The 18,754-nt window shown below is 39.6% G+C and overlaps 1 protein-coding gene across 1 annotated transcript in view; it reads left to right on the forward strand.

Moving 5' to 3' along the window:
• ADAMTS20 (ADAM metallopeptidase with thrombospondin type 1 motif 20) overlaps positions 1–18,754 on the forward strand; it is a 171,226-nt gene that overhangs the window by 134,812 nt on the left and 17,660 nt on the right. Inside the window, exon 29 of the mRNA XM_084639016.1 lies at positions 11,062–11,229. Coding sequence (XP_084495142.1) covers positions 11,062–11,229 — 168 coding nt within the window. The remainder of the gene's footprint in view (positions 1–11,061; positions 11,230–18,754) is intronic.

Raw genomic sequence — 18,754 nt, forward strand, 5'->3', positions numbered from 1 at the left:
TGTGGTCTGTATTTGACACTCCTGCGTGCTAGACATTCTGTGCTCTCAATGGACCACAAGGATAACATCAGCCCATTTTTAGGGACTTATAATTTATAGAAGGCTGAAACTCTGCCATTGTTTTCAGTATGGACACACATACTTATAATTTAAAAAATCAATTCATTGACTTACATTTATTAAGAGAATAGCAAACAGAATATATTATTTTGTCAGTTTTAGATGGGCTATTATCCCTTGTTCAAAATGTCAAATTATGTAATTTTCAAAAATGGCATTTTTGCATGCTGTTAATCCATAGGAAGAACACAGGCATTTGGGGGCTTGATTCTCCCCTCGCCTACTTTGGTGTTATTCCGTTGACTTCAGTGGAGTACTCCAGACTTACAGGCCTTTGCTGTTTTGAAAAGCACTTGGTTCACCATAGTTCTGTTGGTTTAAGAAAATGCATTATAACATGCTTCACAATAGCTTCACCTCATAGTTAATTTGGGATCTATTGGTATTACGGGTCTATGCCTGCCCCTAGTCTATGCCTGCCCCTATTCAAGTCAATGGCAAAGCTCCCATTGACTTCAGTGGATTAGTCACCTTGTACTGGGGCCATTCTGTGCCTGTCTCATCCCTCAATGCAAGTTACATCAGTTGGAGATTGACAGGTTGCAGATATATCTCATTATATCTCATTTCCCTTGTCCTTGCTCCCTGTGTTGGGGGGTGGTATAGGAGCTGATATATTGACTCTGTGCCACCCAATGATTGCCCTTCCTGTGGGAATTCTCCAAAGACCAGATAAACTGAATTCAGAAAAACTTTACACTGATAGAGTGATCCTGGAGAATCAGACTCAAAATGATTGCACAGGTATGAGTGAAGGCATAATTTGACCAGAATCCTTATCACAATTGACAGTGTGTAAGAAAGAATTAATCCAGCTTGATTTTCAGAGTCCAAGCTGGGTTTGCAGGACCAGCAGTTAGAAAGCATATTTTTACTGGTAAAATGGGCATGTTAATATTGCAAATCAGTTTAAAAATGAGACACAATAAGCATGGTGCCGCGGAATGCCATGCCATACCACGCCCATTTTACCTCAGAGCACAAGCCAGAAATAGAATCTCTGATTCAGTCAGGAAGCTTACAGATTTCCTCAGAGCCACAGATAGAATTTTCAGGGCCCATAAAAAGAGGTAGCAAAAGGTTCTGACTTCATACTCCTGTGTTCTGCACCCACACTGGAGATCTCAAGGGTATAAACAACCCTTCTCACACATCTCTGGATTGTTGCAACTTTGTATTACAAATACAATTATGTTTTCTCAAGGATTGAAGGGAGGACGGAGGGATAGATAAGGACAGCAGCAATGGTATCACTTTTTTATTGAAGTAAATGGCAGTTTGGATGAGGCAAACAACAACGATCATTGTTTTCATGCTCACAGTCATTGCACCAGGAACATACTGCATATTGCCACCCGCAGGCAATATGTCCAAAGTGTACTTGGCACCAGCTGTTCTTCCATTTCCTCATCTGTAAAATGAGGCTAACAACACCTTTGTAGAGTGCTTTGAGCACTACAAAGAAAATCTCATATAGGCGCGAAGTTATGTTCTTCTGCACACACAAGAGGAGCAATGTAAATAAAATTACTGGTCTTAGGTCTCCTTTTAAATAATGAAGATTGATCAATTACTGTATTTTAAATTTTCTAAGGAGAAAAGAATACAGTCTAGAACTTCAGGAGAAAATACTCACTGTGCATATAGAGAAAGCAAGATGGTTATTCATTTGCAAAAAAAAAAGTATCAGTCCAATGTAAAAAGAGGACACGGCTTAAAAAGTAACTCTGAAAATATTTCCAAGGACTGTATTATTAATTTTTAATATCGGATGCACTTCAATACAATGAATGTACCCTTAAAAAAATGTGGATGTAGTTGAATCTCCCAAAAGAAAAGGTGGTACTATGTAATGGAAAGACATTAATTATAAAATTTGCTTTAATTAAGTTTAAACTATTTTGGCTGCCAAATAAATGGAAGTCTAATATCTCTTTAAAATTCAACTAGACAGAAAAAGCTAAATTCTATTGACAAGCCTTTTAACTTTCTTAAGTGTTTAACTTTCCAAACGAGTTCTCATTTTATTTCAGACAATTGCAGAAGGAGATGCTTATGTTTCTTATGCACCTAAGTGAGATATAACTGCTGCTCTGCTTAGGCAGGAATTTTCCCCACTAACTTCTTGATGCGTGATACGTTCATCTGAAAATATCTGCAGATTTTTAGTATGACAGTGAGGGGAGCTATAATCACAGAAGGACCTTCTTTCCCATGGGAAATGTAGATATATCTAGCGCACCAGATTGCCCCAGGAGAGCTGATATGGAATAAAGACTTAGGAGCAGCTGCACAGGAAGAGAGAATTCACCTAAGGGCAGGGAAATCAGGTTGTTGGCCAGCCTTGCCCCTGCTGGGGTCGAGCAGCTCTGACCTTATGTTCATCTTAAACTAGGTTGTTAGCTGGAGATTTCTGTGTTTTTTTAAATGACTAAAAATATCACATATGAACACTATACAAGAAACCCAACCCGAATGCATATCTTCACATCGTTTGTCAACCTGAGATATTTTATTTATTTATTTAATTTTAAATTTCAGGAGTAGATTTATAGCTGTACTCTGGATGCTTTGTCATTTTGGAGCAGCATAAAAAGTAAGAGCAGATGGGACAGTTAAGCCTGGTTTTAAGCTGCTTTGCATCACCAGAGCAGCATATATTACAGGGAGTGTAGACATCTACATCCCAGTTTTCCTTTTTTATTCTCTACATTTCCCTGCACACAGAGCCTCAGTTGTCTCCCTCCTGCCTTCCACACTCCCATTCACATGTGTTGTGTGTACACACACTTTCCCTATATGCCCTACCTGTTGAATAGATATGATGCAACAAGTAGGTTTGAAAATAAATATTTGGATTAAGAGCAATTTTTTGCCATTATTCTTCAAAATAGAAGGTTTCTCTTTCAGCAGAGGGGTGACACATAAAATCTTCAACAAAGAAACTCAATGAATGGGAAAGATGGTCCAGCGGCTAGCACTCTTGGCTAGGAGCATGGAGAGCTGCGTTCAGTTCCTTGCTTCAGCATGGACTTTCTGTGTGATCTTATGCAAGTTGCTTATTGTCTCTGTGCCTCAGTTCCCCATCTGTGAAATGGAGCTATTATTGCTTCATTACCTCATAGGAGTATTGGTGAATTGGTACATTAAAAATTAAGTGCTTTGAGACCTATGATAAAAAGTGCTATATAAGAAATAGGCATTATTATTCACACAGGCTTGTCCTCTTTTAAAATGGGCCACCCTTACCCAGTTCTTTTTAATGGGACTAAGGCACATATGCTGTGCATGGTTAAGATGGCTGCCTCAAAATAGCCACCATCTCCCACTGCTCTCAATGAGACTGACGCCACAGGCTGAGCTTAGCAAAAGCTTAGCTTAGCTTAGTGATTCCCATTGTTTCCAAACTGGCCTAGGAAAGATGGTTGCCCTATGCTTTCAAAAGGTAGAGCAGAGCACTCCAAGGAGCAAGAGAATGAAGGTGGTAGCTATCTTTAGTAAGGTATCCTGTGGCTTTAGTACCATTAAGAACAGTAGGGGAGGGCAGCCATTTTGGTAAAGGGCCATTCTTCATGAGTTTCCCTGAAGATTCTATAAGCCAGCTTCTGCTGAAAGAGAATTCATATCCTTCAGTTATGAAGGATAAAAGGGAAACTGACTTTTAACTCTAAATATTTATTTTAAAAAACTACCCATTGTACCAGATTTACCTCTGCCAATTTTAGTATAAATGGGTAATAACTGAGCTGAGATCATTGGGGACAAAAACCATGGTCTTACTCAGGGTTTTCAACTTATGAAAGGACCCATTTTAAAATAATTTTTAACTCAGTCTAATGGTTTTATTGAAATTATCAGAAAATTCATTTTGTATTCAAAGTGTAAGTGCTGTAATTTTGAGGATGCACTGTATTCTTCATACGCAACAAATAGATTGAATGCCTACTTTTAGTGCGAAGTTCAAATCAACCTTAATTAGGGAGCCATGACATGTGCCTCCATAATAATGGAACAAGTATTAGGAAGAAAACAAAATCACTAAAGTTTGAAAATTACGATCTTATATATATGGGGGAAAATAACTCAAAGCACATATCATATGCTCTATGAGGGGGAGACAAATCTGGGAAAAGATAACATCAAGAGACTTGGAGTGAGGGGTGACAATTGACAGCAAATTAGACATGAAATTGCAATGTAAAATGTCAGCAAAAGAGACCAGTGTAATATTTGGGCACCATTTGTGTCCACATCCCTTTCTATGGGTCAGTTTTTGCCATCCTTATTTGTACTGAGTTGTACCTTTTGCTGTAGTCTTATTTGTTTCAGTGTAACTACTCATGGAGTAAGGTATTGCTCAGCTTGAATAAAGCTGGCAAAACCCAGCCCTAAATGGTTGTGATTCAACTTACTGTATCTGAAATATTGGGTTCAGTTGAAAGAACTGCCTTACTAGAAAAATACATTAGAGAGAGTTCAGAAAAAAAGCAACAAAAAGTGTCAAGGAACAACAGGGATTGTTTTATGAGGAAAAATGAAATAATTAGCTTGGCCGAAAGACAGCAAAGGGGGTTATGTTACTGGAAGAGTGGAAACAACAAAGAGGAGAGAAATTAAGGTGCTAGGTGGTATAAATGGAAATAATGATTCAGATAACTTTAAGTGAATGTTTAGACTGTAATCTAGTAAAGTAAAAATAAGATTTATTAGGGTTTGAATAGTCTCCCAAGGCAAGTGGTAGACATCCCAATACCTGAAGCATTTAAAACTGAACTGGACAGAACACTAGAAAATGTATTCAAGGGACTATTCTCTATTGACAAGAAGTCATGACACACTGGACCAATACTTTTCTACTCTATGAATTCCATAGGTCTAATTTTGCCCTGCCTTGCAACTTGTGAAAAATGACTCAGGTCAAAGGGGCTGTATTGGATATAAAACAGGGCAGAATTTCATCCTTTTAAATTCTATGACCAGTTTCATAGCTGGTTTTTAGGTGGGTATAATTTTTCCTTCAATGTATGTCTGCCGCTGCCATTTAAATATTATTTATTTGTATTGCAGAGAGCCTAGGGGCCCCAGTCAGAAATCAGAGCCCCATTGTGTTAGGCACTGTACACACATAATAAAGATGGTCCTTATGCAAAAGAGCTTACAGGCTCAGTATTAAAAAAAAAAGTTGGATATAACAGATTGGGGGAGCACAAGGTAACAATGAGACAATGCTAATTAACATGATAAGCAGTAGGCATCGCACAATAGCCGCAAAACCATTGTCAAGTATTTTGTAGGCATTTAGCAGAGGAGAGTTTTAAGGAGAGGTTAGAAAGGATTTTACAATTGATGGAATTAATTGGAATGTTGTAGCCACAATGCAAAACCTACTTCTCCAAGAGCTGACTCAAAAGTCCCCGGGAAGTAACATAGATAAAGTACAAAAATTATTTCTTACTAATAAAATACTACAACATGCTATTTCTTTAAAAAAACAGATGGATTTTATTTTTAATGTCAATAAATAAACATACTCTATTATTGACAGCACAAGAAACCTGATTTAATAAATGTAAACAGCCATCTGGGTTAATTTTCATTTAGGAATATATAATTTTACAGTGGCATAGTAATGAGTGTGTATAATTTCTTTGCTGCTTTCAGTACAAAGGTTCATGAAAAATGTTATCCATTGTGCAATCAGTACTTTCGAAAATTGTTTGGGCAATATACAAATAAGAGTGAGTATTTGGAACAAATTAAAGTTATTAAATTCCGTAGTCACCGTATTTCTTATATAATAAACAAAACGCTTTTAACACACATGATATGACTGTCATGCTTCCTGATACTGAACCTTTTTGATACTTTCTTGTGTAGTAATCTGGTTGCATCAGTTGCAAATGGGATATATAATTGAGTGTCATCACCATACTTCTGGCAGTTGAGCCAGAGTATCTTACTAGCTCTCCCAGTAGGCTCATGTAGATATTGAAGAGTGTTATATGGATCTCTGCAGGAGCCCATAGGTGAGGGCCTTCAGGGAGGAGAAGCAGTTACCCATCACACCTCTGTGAGTTCAGCTGGAGAGGAATGATTGGAGCCACTGTAGTGTTGGGCCATCTATTCCTGTTCTGTCATGTAGCTGTGTTAGCAGTGTCTTGCAGTCCACTGGGTCAAAGATCCAGCAGGCTGAGCATGGAGATCTTACCTATGCCCAGGACACAAAGAGGTGATCTTTGTTGTTGTGTCCTGGTCTGAATCCTGACTTTGAGGAGTCCAGAATTCTGGCTTATGGAGCATGTTGTTGAAGCTTGTTGGCTGCTACTTTCTCACCCCCACATTGTAACCCACAATGAGTGAGCCTGCACGTAACAGTAACGGGGCACTTTGTAGCCCCTTACCCTGTTTTCTAACACCATGGTAAGAGGAATATGGGGAATACAACCATGAACTAACTGAAGATGGGCAAGGTAGGATGAAATGATAGAAAATCATTGCAATGACTGTATATAATATACATACCTACGATAAGCTCCGCTGTCTCAGCTCTGCTGGTTTCTCTGGTCTTTCATCCCTGTCACCTTCTCTTTTAGTGCTTGTGTATTACAGTAATTTGTGTTGTAAAGAACTCGCTTTATTTTAATAAAGGGTTAATAACTTACAAATCAGAAATGAGAGAGGCCCAGTTCTAGAGTCTGATATGGCCTCCTTACAATGCTCCACAACTACAAAGGTGAGTTAAACCCTATGAATTTCTCCAGCTGAGAATTCCTTCAGCAGAGAGGGAATGCATGTTTTGGTACAGAATTGGTGTAACAACTCTACACCACCGCTTCTAACCCTCCAGCATGGGGGAGGCATGGCCAACTGAAAGGGGACATGAAGAGAGCCTGCTCTAACTAATGGCAGAGACTGAAGTAGCTTCCAGCTGGCCCCTGAAGTGGGCACAGCTGGGCTAAGAAGCCATTAAAGGAGTCACCATCCTGCAGCTAACCAAGAACCATTACAGTCCTTGCATAGTTTTAGAGCAGCTTAAACTACTCCCACTTGACTATGGCCCTAGGAGTCAATGTGCCAACCAAAGATCATTAGAGTGCAAGACATTGTAGTGGTGTCTCCTCCCTTCTCTAACATGCCTTCTGGATCACAACAGGAAATCCACCATTTTTCCAATCCTTGTTACCTCACTGGAATCCCTGTTACCTCACTGGAATAGATTCTGGATTGAGCCTTAGAATTTGAAAGTCTCTAGTCCAATTTCTTGCAATTTGTATGAGTTTGTAATCTTTGAATATGCTGGCTCAGTACGGTCACACAATCACACCTAAAAGTCTTTTTTTTTTTTTTACTGTGGTAGATATATTATTCTCATTAGATGCTACTTTTCCCGTCTTGCCCATAGCCTTACAACTTTTATGCCATTCACTTGCTAACAAAAGCACAAGCAGGAGCTGTTTATATCCTTTCCACTTGCTAAGCTGTTTTCAAAGTGGAGACTGGAAAATCCCATTTGGCTTGGTTAGGGTACGGACACAAAATGTTCCCTTGAAAAGAAGTTAAAATAAATGTAGATTAAAATCCCAAGAAAAATCCAACTGCTTAGTTTTTTTTAAAGTATCTATAAAAAAGGATACATCTAAAACCTCCCAGTAAAGCTTTATTTATTGCAACTGCTCAGAATTATATTTAAGCTGCTTCAAAAAAGAGCCTTAATTTGCTTGCAATTGATTATGCTCCTTCTGCATAAGAATTAACTTGTACACTTCGGAGAGTGCCAGCAGCTGCATTAGGCTGAGCCTCATAAAAGTTTAATACTGAAAAAAAGACTTAACCGATGACTCCTAGTTTCCAGGGTTACAGAATGACATTGAACGATATTAATCAACTCCAGCTTTTCACTGCATTTTATAATATTTTTTAAAGGATCTGCAATATGGGAAATATTATCTTAACCCATGTTGAGACAAATGCTAAAATTTCAGGAAAAAAACTTGTGGATTATTTTTCAACTTGTATTTGTTTTAAGAAAAATGTTCATATTTTTCCAAGATATAAAGTTCCTGTGAAAGTCTTTCTACACATGTGATCCATGATATATGGAAAATGTGTTCTTCACACAACTCCAAAATCAATTCAAGTTTGTAATCAATAAGTCAAAAATAACTAACCTCCTTTTAAATATGTTATACAAATAAAAGTGTTATATCTGTGCTGAGCACTATGGGCCAAATTGTGCCCGGCTCCTACGGAAGCGTGCAGAGTGAAAAGAGGACAAGGGCCAAGAAGAACAACAAGAAGAGAGCCATGTCTAGTTGCAGTCCTTGCATTTAAGGGAACAATGGGACTGCTTCCTCCTCTGGGGATGCCACCTCCATAACGGCATGTAGAACAAAATTGGCAGACAGCTAAACCTCACAAAGAGGTAGTGTGCTCCTCCCATGCATCAGAGAACCTGGGTAGAAATGCAGGCCTGTGCATAAATAGCACAACTGAGCCTTGTACCAACTACAGTAGAACCTCAGAGTTACGGACACCACAATTACAAACTGACCCATCGACTACACACCTCATTCGGAACCGGAAGTACACAATCAGGCAGCAGCAGACAGTACAGTACTGTGTTAAACGTAAACTACTAAACAAATAAAGGAAAAGTTTTTTAAAAAATTGACAAGGTAAGGAAACGGTCTCTGTGCTTTTCTCATTTAAATAAAGATGGTTAAAAGCAGCATTTTTCTTCTGCATAGTGAAGTTTCAAAGCTGTACTAAGTCAATGTTCAGTTGTAAGCTTTTGAAAGAACAACCATAACGTTTTGTTCAGAGTTATGAACATTTCAAAGTTGTGAACAACCTCCATTCCCGAGGTGTTCGTAACTCTGAGGTTCTACTGTATGCTAACTAACAAAGATCTGATCTAAGCCCCACTTGAAGTCAGTAAGAGTCTTTCCATTGATCAGAGTGGACTTTGAATCATAGAATCATAGAATATCAGGGTTGGAAGGGACCCCAGAAGGTCATCTAGTCCAACCCCCTGCTCAAAGCAGGACCAATTCCCAGTTAAATCATCCCAGCCAGGGCTTTGTCAAGCCTGACCTTAAAAACCTCTAAGGAAGGAGATTCTACCACCTCCCTAGGTAACTCATTCCAGTGTTTCACCACCCTCTTAGTGAAAAAAAAAATTCACTAAGGTCCAATTCTGCCACTCTTACACGTTGAGCAGTACCTGCATTGTTTGTGGTTCTTTTTGATTTGTTAGTCTGTTTGGTTTTAAATAATTTTGTAGAGATTGAGGTTTACAAATTGAATGACAACAGTAAACTATGCAAAATAAGAATTTAAAATGCAGTAAATGTTTATCATCAGTATTTTTCTTTATTACTGGTATATCAAGGATTGTTCCTCCTTCTATAGGTGGTGTGAGCACTGAAACAACAAAAGTACATTAAACAAGTCAATCAGACTTTCATGTTTTTAGTAACCACTAAAATGCTGGTGAATTAAAACATTCTATCGGAACATAAATAATATAGCCTACACAGTGAAGCTAAAAATTTGTGTCCTGATCCCTATAATGAATGGGAATTTTGGGTGTGCAGGAATTCAAGATCAGGATACAAAATCTATAGCTCCTGTCTGTAGGTTTTCCAGAAAGGTTATACTTAAAGTATGAGGTCTTATTGCCTTTTGAAATTTTTAAAAACATAATCCCAAACTATTCTGATTTATTTAGTTATTTCAGCAGGCATTAGATAAGCATGGAGTAAAAATAACCTTTACATTAAAAATAAAATCATTGTTGCAACTATCATTTCTCAGGTTTCAGAGTGGTAGCTATGTTAGTCTGTATCAGCAAAAAGAACAAGGAGTATTTGTGGCACCTTAGAGACTAACAAATTTATTTGAGCATAAGCTTTTATGGGATAAAACCCACTTCATTGGATGCATGCAGTGGAAAATACAGTAGGAAGATACATATATATATACACAGAGAACATGAAAAAATGGGTGTTGCCATACACACTATAATGAGAGTGATCAATTAAGGTGAGCTATTATCAGCAGGAGAAAAAAAACCTTTTGTAGTGATAATCAGGATGGCCCATTTCCAACAGTTGACAAGAAGATGAGAGTAACAGTAGGCGCGGGTGAGGGGGAATAAGCATGGGGAAATAGTTTTACTTAGTGTAATGACCCATCCACTCCCAGGCTTTATTCAAGCCTAGTTTAATGGTGTCCAGTTTGCAAATTAATTCCAATTCAGCAGTCTCTTGTTGGAGTCTGTTTTTGAAGGGTTTTTTTTGTAATATTGCCACTTTTCGGTCTGTAATTGAGTGACCAGGGAGATTGAAGTGTTCTCTGACTGTTTTTTTAATGTTATAATTCTTGACATCTGATTTGTGTCCATTTATCCTTTTACGTAGAGACTGTTCGGTTTGGCCAATGTACAATCTATTCAGGGGACACCATCATAGGACCTAATCTCATCAGCCACACTATCAGAGCCTTGTTCACCTGCACATCTACCAATGTGATATAGGCTATCATGTGCCAGCAATGCCCCTCTACCATGTACATTGGCCAAACTGGACAGTCTCTACGTAAAAGAATAAATGGACACAAATCAGACTCCAAGAATTATAACAGCATATTTATGAGATCTCATGTGTTGACGGCTGATCTCATATATTTACAAATGAGTGATTGAATGAACAATTAACTGATTGTTGGCCAGGATGTGAACAATAAGTACTGTCCATTATGAAACAACTTCTATAGTAACTTCAAAGTAGACATGTACAGTAGATATTGCACAATATAAAACCGTCATTTTTTATTTGTATTATGGCATATGCTAAGTGGTTGCTTTTTCTGTTTTTTCAACTTCTTTTAAAATTCTAATAAAGAAAAAGGAATAAAGCAAATCTATTTCTTCTTTTCCAGTGTTCTGTTTCCTGTGGAAAGGGTATAAAGTATCGTGATGTACATTGTGTGAACAGCATCCAAATTAAATTAGAGGAAGAAAACTGTAGACATATAAAGAAGCCTCGAACCCACAAAATTTGTAGAGCTGTCAGATGTCCTGCATGGAAGGCCAACAGGTGGAAGGAGGTATGTAAAATGTACTGTAATTATATACCACTCTTCCTTGTAAGCAAAGCATAAAAGGCCATATTAATGCCATACTGCTTCAATTAAAGTGCTAGACAGAAGTTGTTCTTCATGTGCTGCACACATGCCATACTTTGTCAGACCAAAGGTCCATCTAGCCCAGTAACCTGTCTTCTGACAGGGGCCAATTCTAGGTGCTTGAGAGGGAATGAAAGGAACAGGTAATCATCAAGTGATCCCATCCCCTGTTGCCCATTCCCAGCTTCTGGCAAACAGAGGTTAGGATCACCATCTCTGCCTATCCTGGCTAATAGCCATAGATAGATCTATCCTCCATGAACTTATCTAGTTCTTTTTTTAACCCTGTTATAGTCTTGGCCTTCACAACATCCTCTGGCAAAGAGTTCCACAGGTTGACTGTGCATTGTATGAAGAAATACTTCCTTTTATTTATTTTAAACCTGCTGCCTATTAATTTCATTTGGCGACCTATAGTTCTTCTGTTATGAGAAGGAGTAAATAACACTTCCTTATTTACTTTCTCTACACCAGTCATGATTTTATAGACCTCTGTTGTATCCCCGCTTCGTCATCTCTTTTCCAAGCTGAAAAGTCCTAGTCTTCATATGGAAGATGTTTCATACCCACACTAATTATATCTCCAGTTTAAACTGAAGTGGCTCACTCTAAGGTCTTGCTTTTATCTTTAAACTAAATCACAGAAACGACTCACAAATTTGCAAGTGAAAATGCAAATCTATTTGATAATATGCATCTGTTGCTGATTAATAGTTTGGGGCTTTCCTCTCACAGAGCAGCCTGTTCTTGAAGGGAAGCTAACCTAATATGTATATTCAAGATGAAATTGTTAAGATAAACATTTACATTTTGTGATTTTTTTTAAACAGAACTTCAAATCTTTTGAGGTTTTCTTATCAGTGTGTAATAATGTATTGTGTCATAATTCATCACATTGCAGTACTTTGCTTTTAACTTGCTCTCTAAGGGTAAACTTTTCAAAAATGTCTTAGGCACCAAGAAGCCTGAATCCCACTGTGTCCCACATGCTTTTGAAAATGTTGTCCGTCATCTATAAGCAATAGAATCTACACAAACATTTGCAAGCTATGGTATTATCATAATATGTATAATAATGTATTCATCAGAAATATTGCAGGTTGCTGTCATTCTTCTGTGTATATATGGGACAGATTAGTTTACCTGTTTAACTGAATAGTGTCACACACACTCTTCAGTCCCCTGGAATTGAAGGGGAAGAACTCCGACAAATGGCCTGGCCAAAAGCTGGGTTTCTTCCCATCCTCTTTTTGTCTCTTTAGGGATACCTGACTTTGGAGAACTTGATGGGGGGGGGATGGGTAGAAGCGCCATTCTTTTCCTCCAAACCCCCGCTCCCTGCTACAAAGACCCTCCCAGGATGCTTCCTTGTTGTTTAAGAGTCTCTTGCGTGTTGGGAGCCTGATATTATGGATTTCAGAGTAACAGCCGTGTTAGTCTGTATTCGCAAAAAGAAAAGGAGTATTTGTGGCACCTTAGAGACTAACCAATTTATTTGAGCATGAGCTTTCGTGAGCTACAGCTCACTTCCTTACCCTGTCTCCATTGTGTTACTCAGGCCATGCAAACAGAGGGAGATTCTAGTGGGGGGTCTGGAGAAGTGTGGAGGTACACGAAGGGGTGTGCCTGCAGCACGATGTGCTTTGGCAGTCACTAGCTGGCAAATGCTCCTTTCATTACCATAGCCAGCTGGCACAGGTTAGTGAACCAGGCTGCTCTGACCTATGCCTAATAGTACATGGCGAATCAGGAAGTTATAACCAGCACCCTGACAGTCTCATCTCTCTGCCACACCCAGAGGAAGTGACCACAGCAGAAAAACTGACCCAATCTATGAATGCCTATGTCTATGGTACAAATAGAGAATGAATGGTACTTACCAATCCTCCCCTTTAACTCCTTTTTCCTTAATCGCTGTAACTTTCTATTTCTCCAACTCTTTCCCAGAGCAGAGGTGAAACCATCTGTCAACCCTTTTTCTTACAATTTTCCTTTTTAAGGAGAACAATGAGTAGTGCAATGAGGCGTCAGCTTCGATAAAGCCAGAAGAAGAAAACAGTGTTCCCCAGTGAATGGGGAAAAAAAACTTGAGTTTAATTTGTTTTGACTTCCCAATATCAGCCTCTCAATGTAAAGTCTGTTTAACCTAAAGAGAAAATGGCAGTTGCCTCTACTCCCAAGTTTGTTCTAGAAAGAACATGGCTCTGTGAATTGGTCAGTCAGTCCCTGACAATTGCTAATAGTAGGCCTGGGGCAACCTTGCTGGAGCTAGTTTACAGAATCACCAGTGTGGTAATTAGTTACTCAAAGAAATAGAGACAGTAAGGGTTTGGTAAAAGAAATCTAGTACAACACTGGAAGCAGAGATTGTGTGGAAGTTTGTGTATGTGCTCCAGCATTACACACTCAGAAACATTTTGTTGTATTAGCATTAATAGATGTTTTGTTTTGCACCTTAAATTTGTTTTGTCTGAGTCATATTTGGCAAGTCTACCCCTAGTCATGTGTCTGGGTGACTGTATGTTGAGACTGAATTATAACATTTCTACAGTATAATCATGCATCATAAATAATTGCATTTCAGTACTTTTTTCCTATTAAAATATAATTGAAAGTATTATCCTTATAGTTTCATAAATTGCAACCAAAGATGTGCCCTGGAGAATTATAGCGAATTCTTCATTTCAGCACCTTGACTTTTTATTGTTATTTTGAAATTCACAGTTTCTATTACAATCCAGCTGACACAGGCATGTACTTGTGATGAAAAATACTACATGAAAACAAAAATGCGTATACAGAGTCTACTGTCTCTTTTACACTCACATGTAGGCACCTGGAAATTTAACAATTATGTGTCTGGAGAATAAAACCTCCACCCTTGCATCTGTGATCTTCAAATGAAATGAATAAAAAAAGTTTTAGTACATATCTATTCAAATTGTATCAGATAATTTATTCTGTCTCTTAAAAAGGTGCACACTTTAGGAACTTTGCCAATTATGTGATTGGGGTGGACTGTGTATCCTAAAAGGAAATAAAGATGTAGAGAAAGGGGGAAGAACTGTTTCATATGATTTGGTGGTTGCTGAAGTCTTAAAAATATTGGATGGAAATGGTAAGATGAAGCTGCACAAAGAACGTTTGTTTGTGTGTGCGAGAGAGAGCGCTATTTAGATTAGCATGTGAATAGTTAAGGTGGGTCTCTTTCCTCCCATATGTCAAGAATGTATAGGGGTAACAATAATAGAAAATGTATGTGCAGAAACTTTTCAATTGCTCTTCTGCTTCTTATTGTAACAATGAGAATTCTAATGCCTATATCTGACACTGAGGTGGAACAGCAATATCTGATCCACTACTCTTAGCATTTTCCCTGTTATGACCCCTAAGGTGGCACTGCCTGACTAAGCAGTGCAATCTTCATCAGCTCAGCAGCAACAGAAGACTATTCCTATACTGTTAACTCCTGAAGCATATGTTGCAGCACACCATCTGCTGAGTTTCTCAGCAGTGGTTTTGCTGGCAGTCCAAGAACCTTCTCACCTGGTACCAATGACTGCTAGTCAAAATTTGCCATCTGCGGTGGTTCAGTGTCTGATACTTTAGGCACCACATTCAGCTCCATTGAGAGGCAAATTGACAATGATCTCACCAATACCTTCTTCTCTTCTTGTCCCCAGCAGTCACACTGGTATGCTTTGTGTATGCCCCACCACCAGGACCAGCCTAGAAAGAGGACCAGAAGTTATAGGAGACCAGCCTCTCTCACTTCATCAGTGGCTATCAGCTCATCCAGACAGCCTGGGAACTCCAGACAGCCACTTTTTCACTAAGAGGGTGGTGAAACACTGGAATGTGTTACCTAGGGAGGTGGTAGAATCTCCTTCCTTAGAGGTTTTTAAGGTCAGGCTTGACAAAGCCCTGGCTGGGATGATTTAACTGGGAATTGGTCCTGCTTCGAGCAGGGGGTTGGACTAGATGACCTTCTGGGGTCCCTTCCAACCCTGATATTCTATGATTCTATGATTCTATGATTTTGACGTGTTAGAGGAGAGATCATGATGAAATTTTCCTTTAAGGAGTTGATTTCTCTGATTGGGAGCCATAGAGGAAGTTCTCCACTTCACAGAGGGAAGGGGTTTTATTCTCACTACTTCCTTATCCCAAAAGCAAAAGAAGGTCTCAGAGCTACATTAGACCTGCAACAACTCAACAAACACCTAAAGAAAATAAAGTTTTGCATGATCATGCCGGCTTCCATTATTCCTTCCCTGGATCCTGGTGACTGGTATGCTACCCTTGATTTAAAGGATGCATGTTTCCATGTGGCAATACATCAAAGCTACAGGAAATTCCTCAGGTTGTTCATCATTCACTCTCACTACCAGTTTACAGTCCTGTCTTTGGCCTGTCCACAGTACCATGTGTTTTCACAAAGTACATGGCAGTGGTGGTGGCATTCCTGAGGAAATCAGGCGTTCAAGTGTTGGTGAGAAGTTGTGTCAAAGACCAAGTGCTGTCTAGGATGGCCATGGTTCAATTCATCTTTGGTGTGCTAGGATTGCTCTTCAATGAGGAACAGCCAATTCTGTCACCTGTACAAAGGATAGAATGCATAGGAGCAGTCTTAGACTCTATGGAAGCCAGGGCCTTCCTCCCTCAGGCCAGGTTCCAGATGATGCTGGCCATTTCTTTAAACCTGAAGGCCCATTCTACCACAACAGTACGGAATTGCTGCAGACTTCTGGGGCATATAGCCTCATATATTTATGTGGTTCAACATGCCAGTCTTCATCTCAGGAAGCTGCAAAAATGGCTGAGCTTGGTGGTTCGGGTACACACTCAAATCTTGGTCTCTCTGGTTTGGGTACACACTCAAATCTTGGTCTCTCTGGACAAGAGGACAGACCCATCCAATGTGTGTGTGTCATTCCATTTGCCCGTCTTCAATTTACTTTGACCTTAGTTATGGACACTTCTATCGTAGGTTGGGAGACTCACATGGGATTACTACACCCTCAAGGTCTGTGGTCTGCCCAGGATTTAACTCTCCACTTAAATGTAAGAGAACTGAAAGTCATTTGATTAGCTTGTTACTCTTTTCTTCACCATATCACCAGAAGGAATTTGCTAGTAGTTATGGGTAATACGGTGGCCATGTTTTATGTGAACAGGCAAGGAAGGGCCTGGTTGACTCTTCTCTGCAAGAGGCAAAGCTATTGTGGGATTTTTTATGTCACCAACTCAATCCACCTCAAAGCATCCCACCTTCCAGGTGTTCACAACAGTCTGGCAGATAATAAATTCATACAATCATAGAATATTAGGGTTGGAAGACACCTCAGGTGGTCATCTAATCCAATCCCCTGCTCAAAGCAGGACCAAGACCCATTAAATCATCCCAGCCAGGGCTTTGTCAAGCTGGCCTTAAAAACCTCTAAGGATGGAGATTCCACCACCTCCCTAGATAAAGCAGCTGAGCAGGTCTTTCTCCAGCCACAATGAGTGGTCTCTCTGTCTAGATGTAGCCAGTTTCATTTTCTGACTGTGGTGCACTAGACAGACAAGCTTCTGTACACATTGCTTCCTATTCCACTCCTGCTCAGGGTGGTGTTGAAAATCAATCAGTACTATGCATTATTAATAATTATAGCATCAGCATGGTCTCACCAACACTTGTTTTCCATTCTGTTGATCCTCCCAATTAGGGCTCCTTTGACTCTACTGCTGGACCCAGACTTGATCTCACGAGACCATGGTCACCTTCTCTATCCTGACCTAGAGTCTCTTCACGTGCCAGTCTGGAAGTTCTGTGATTGACACCTCAGAAGGAGATCTGTTCCACGGCAGTGCAAGACATACTCTTAAACCATAGAAAACCATCTAGTATGTATACTTACCTGGTGAAGTGGAGGAGATTGTACATGTGGACCCAATAGAAAGGGGTCTCCTCAGTCCGGGCTTCAATATGTCGTGTGCTGGATTATTTGTTATACCTGAACCAGCAAGGTTTGGCCATTAGTTCCGTCAGAGTCCACCTAGCAGCTGTCTCAGCTTTCCATCCTCTAACTGATAATTGTTATCTTTTTTCCAATCCCACGACAATCAGATTTTTGAAAGGTCTGGAATGATTGTATCCCCAAGTAGAGGATCCTATTCCCTCTTGGGACTTAAATCTGCCATTGACAAAGATAATGGGTCCTCCATTTGGACTACCTGTTCCTTATTCCATCTCTCAGTGAAGGTAACCATTTTGGTAGTGATCACTTTGGCCATGAGAGTGTGTGAGTTACGAGCTCTAGTATCTGTCCGTCCGTATAGAGCGTTCCATAAGGACAAGGTAAACCTACATCCTCACCCAAAATTTCTCACCACGCTGGAGTCCCATTTCCACATCAATCAAGCAATATATTTACGAACTTTCTTCCCTAAGCCTCATGCTCACAGGGATGAGAAGAGACTCCAGATGTTAGGAGAGCATTAGCATTTCATTTGGAAAGGACTAAGCCATTTAAACTCAACCATAAACTAAATCGTCACAGTTGTTCAGGGTAATTGCAGACATGATGAAAAGACTTCTGGCCTCTTCTCAAAGAATGTCATAGTGGATTTCTTCCTATATACATTTGTGCTATGACTTGGCTGATGTATCTCCACTGAAAAGGGAACTACTGAACACATTCAGTGAGATCACACTCAGCCTCTGCAGCCTTTTTAGCTCAAATGCCTATTCTAGACATTTGTAGAGCAGCAACTTGGTCTTCAATGCCTACCCTTACATCATATTATGCCATCTCTTAGCAATCTGGAGATGATGCCAGATTTGGACATGTGGTCCTTCTATCATTATTCAGATGTATTCTGATCCCACGTTCAGATCGAAAAGCTTGGGAGTCACCTACAGTGGAATGGATGTGTGCAATCACTCAAAGAAGAAGAAACTATTTCTAACCTGTTCTGTAACTATTGATCTTTGAGATGTGTTGCATATGTCCATTCCATGACCTACCCGCTTCCCCTTTATATCAAAATCTGTCCATTTAGAAGGAACCAATGGGATTTGGGGTTGGCTTTCCCCTTTATACCATTTCACAGCAGCATGAGGAGGCAGAGGATGCATGCACTGCCTCGACCAATACCACTGAGGCAAAACTCTCCAACAGCAGAGCACTGGGCACGCACACACTCTCATGGAATGGACATGTGCAACATATCTCAAAGAACAATAGTTATGGAACAGGTTGGTAACCATTTCTTCTCCTTAATTTACCAATTTGGAAACATTAAAAAAGCCACACAACCTGTACAACCACTGTTAGGTGCTTCATGCCACATGCTCATGGCAGACTCAAAGCCCTGCAGCTTTAAGTTCTGTTTCTCCAGTGACAGTCTCATTCTGTTCACCTATGGCCATAGTCTCTGCTTGTTTTGCCTCAGGAAGAGC

The sequence above is a fragment of the Lepidochelys olivacea genome, assembly GCF_965140295.1.
Source record: "Lepidochelys olivacea isolate rLepOli2 genome assembly, chromosome: 1".
NCBI lineage: Eukaryota > Metazoa > Chordata > Testudines > Cheloniidae > Lepidochelys > Lepidochelys olivacea.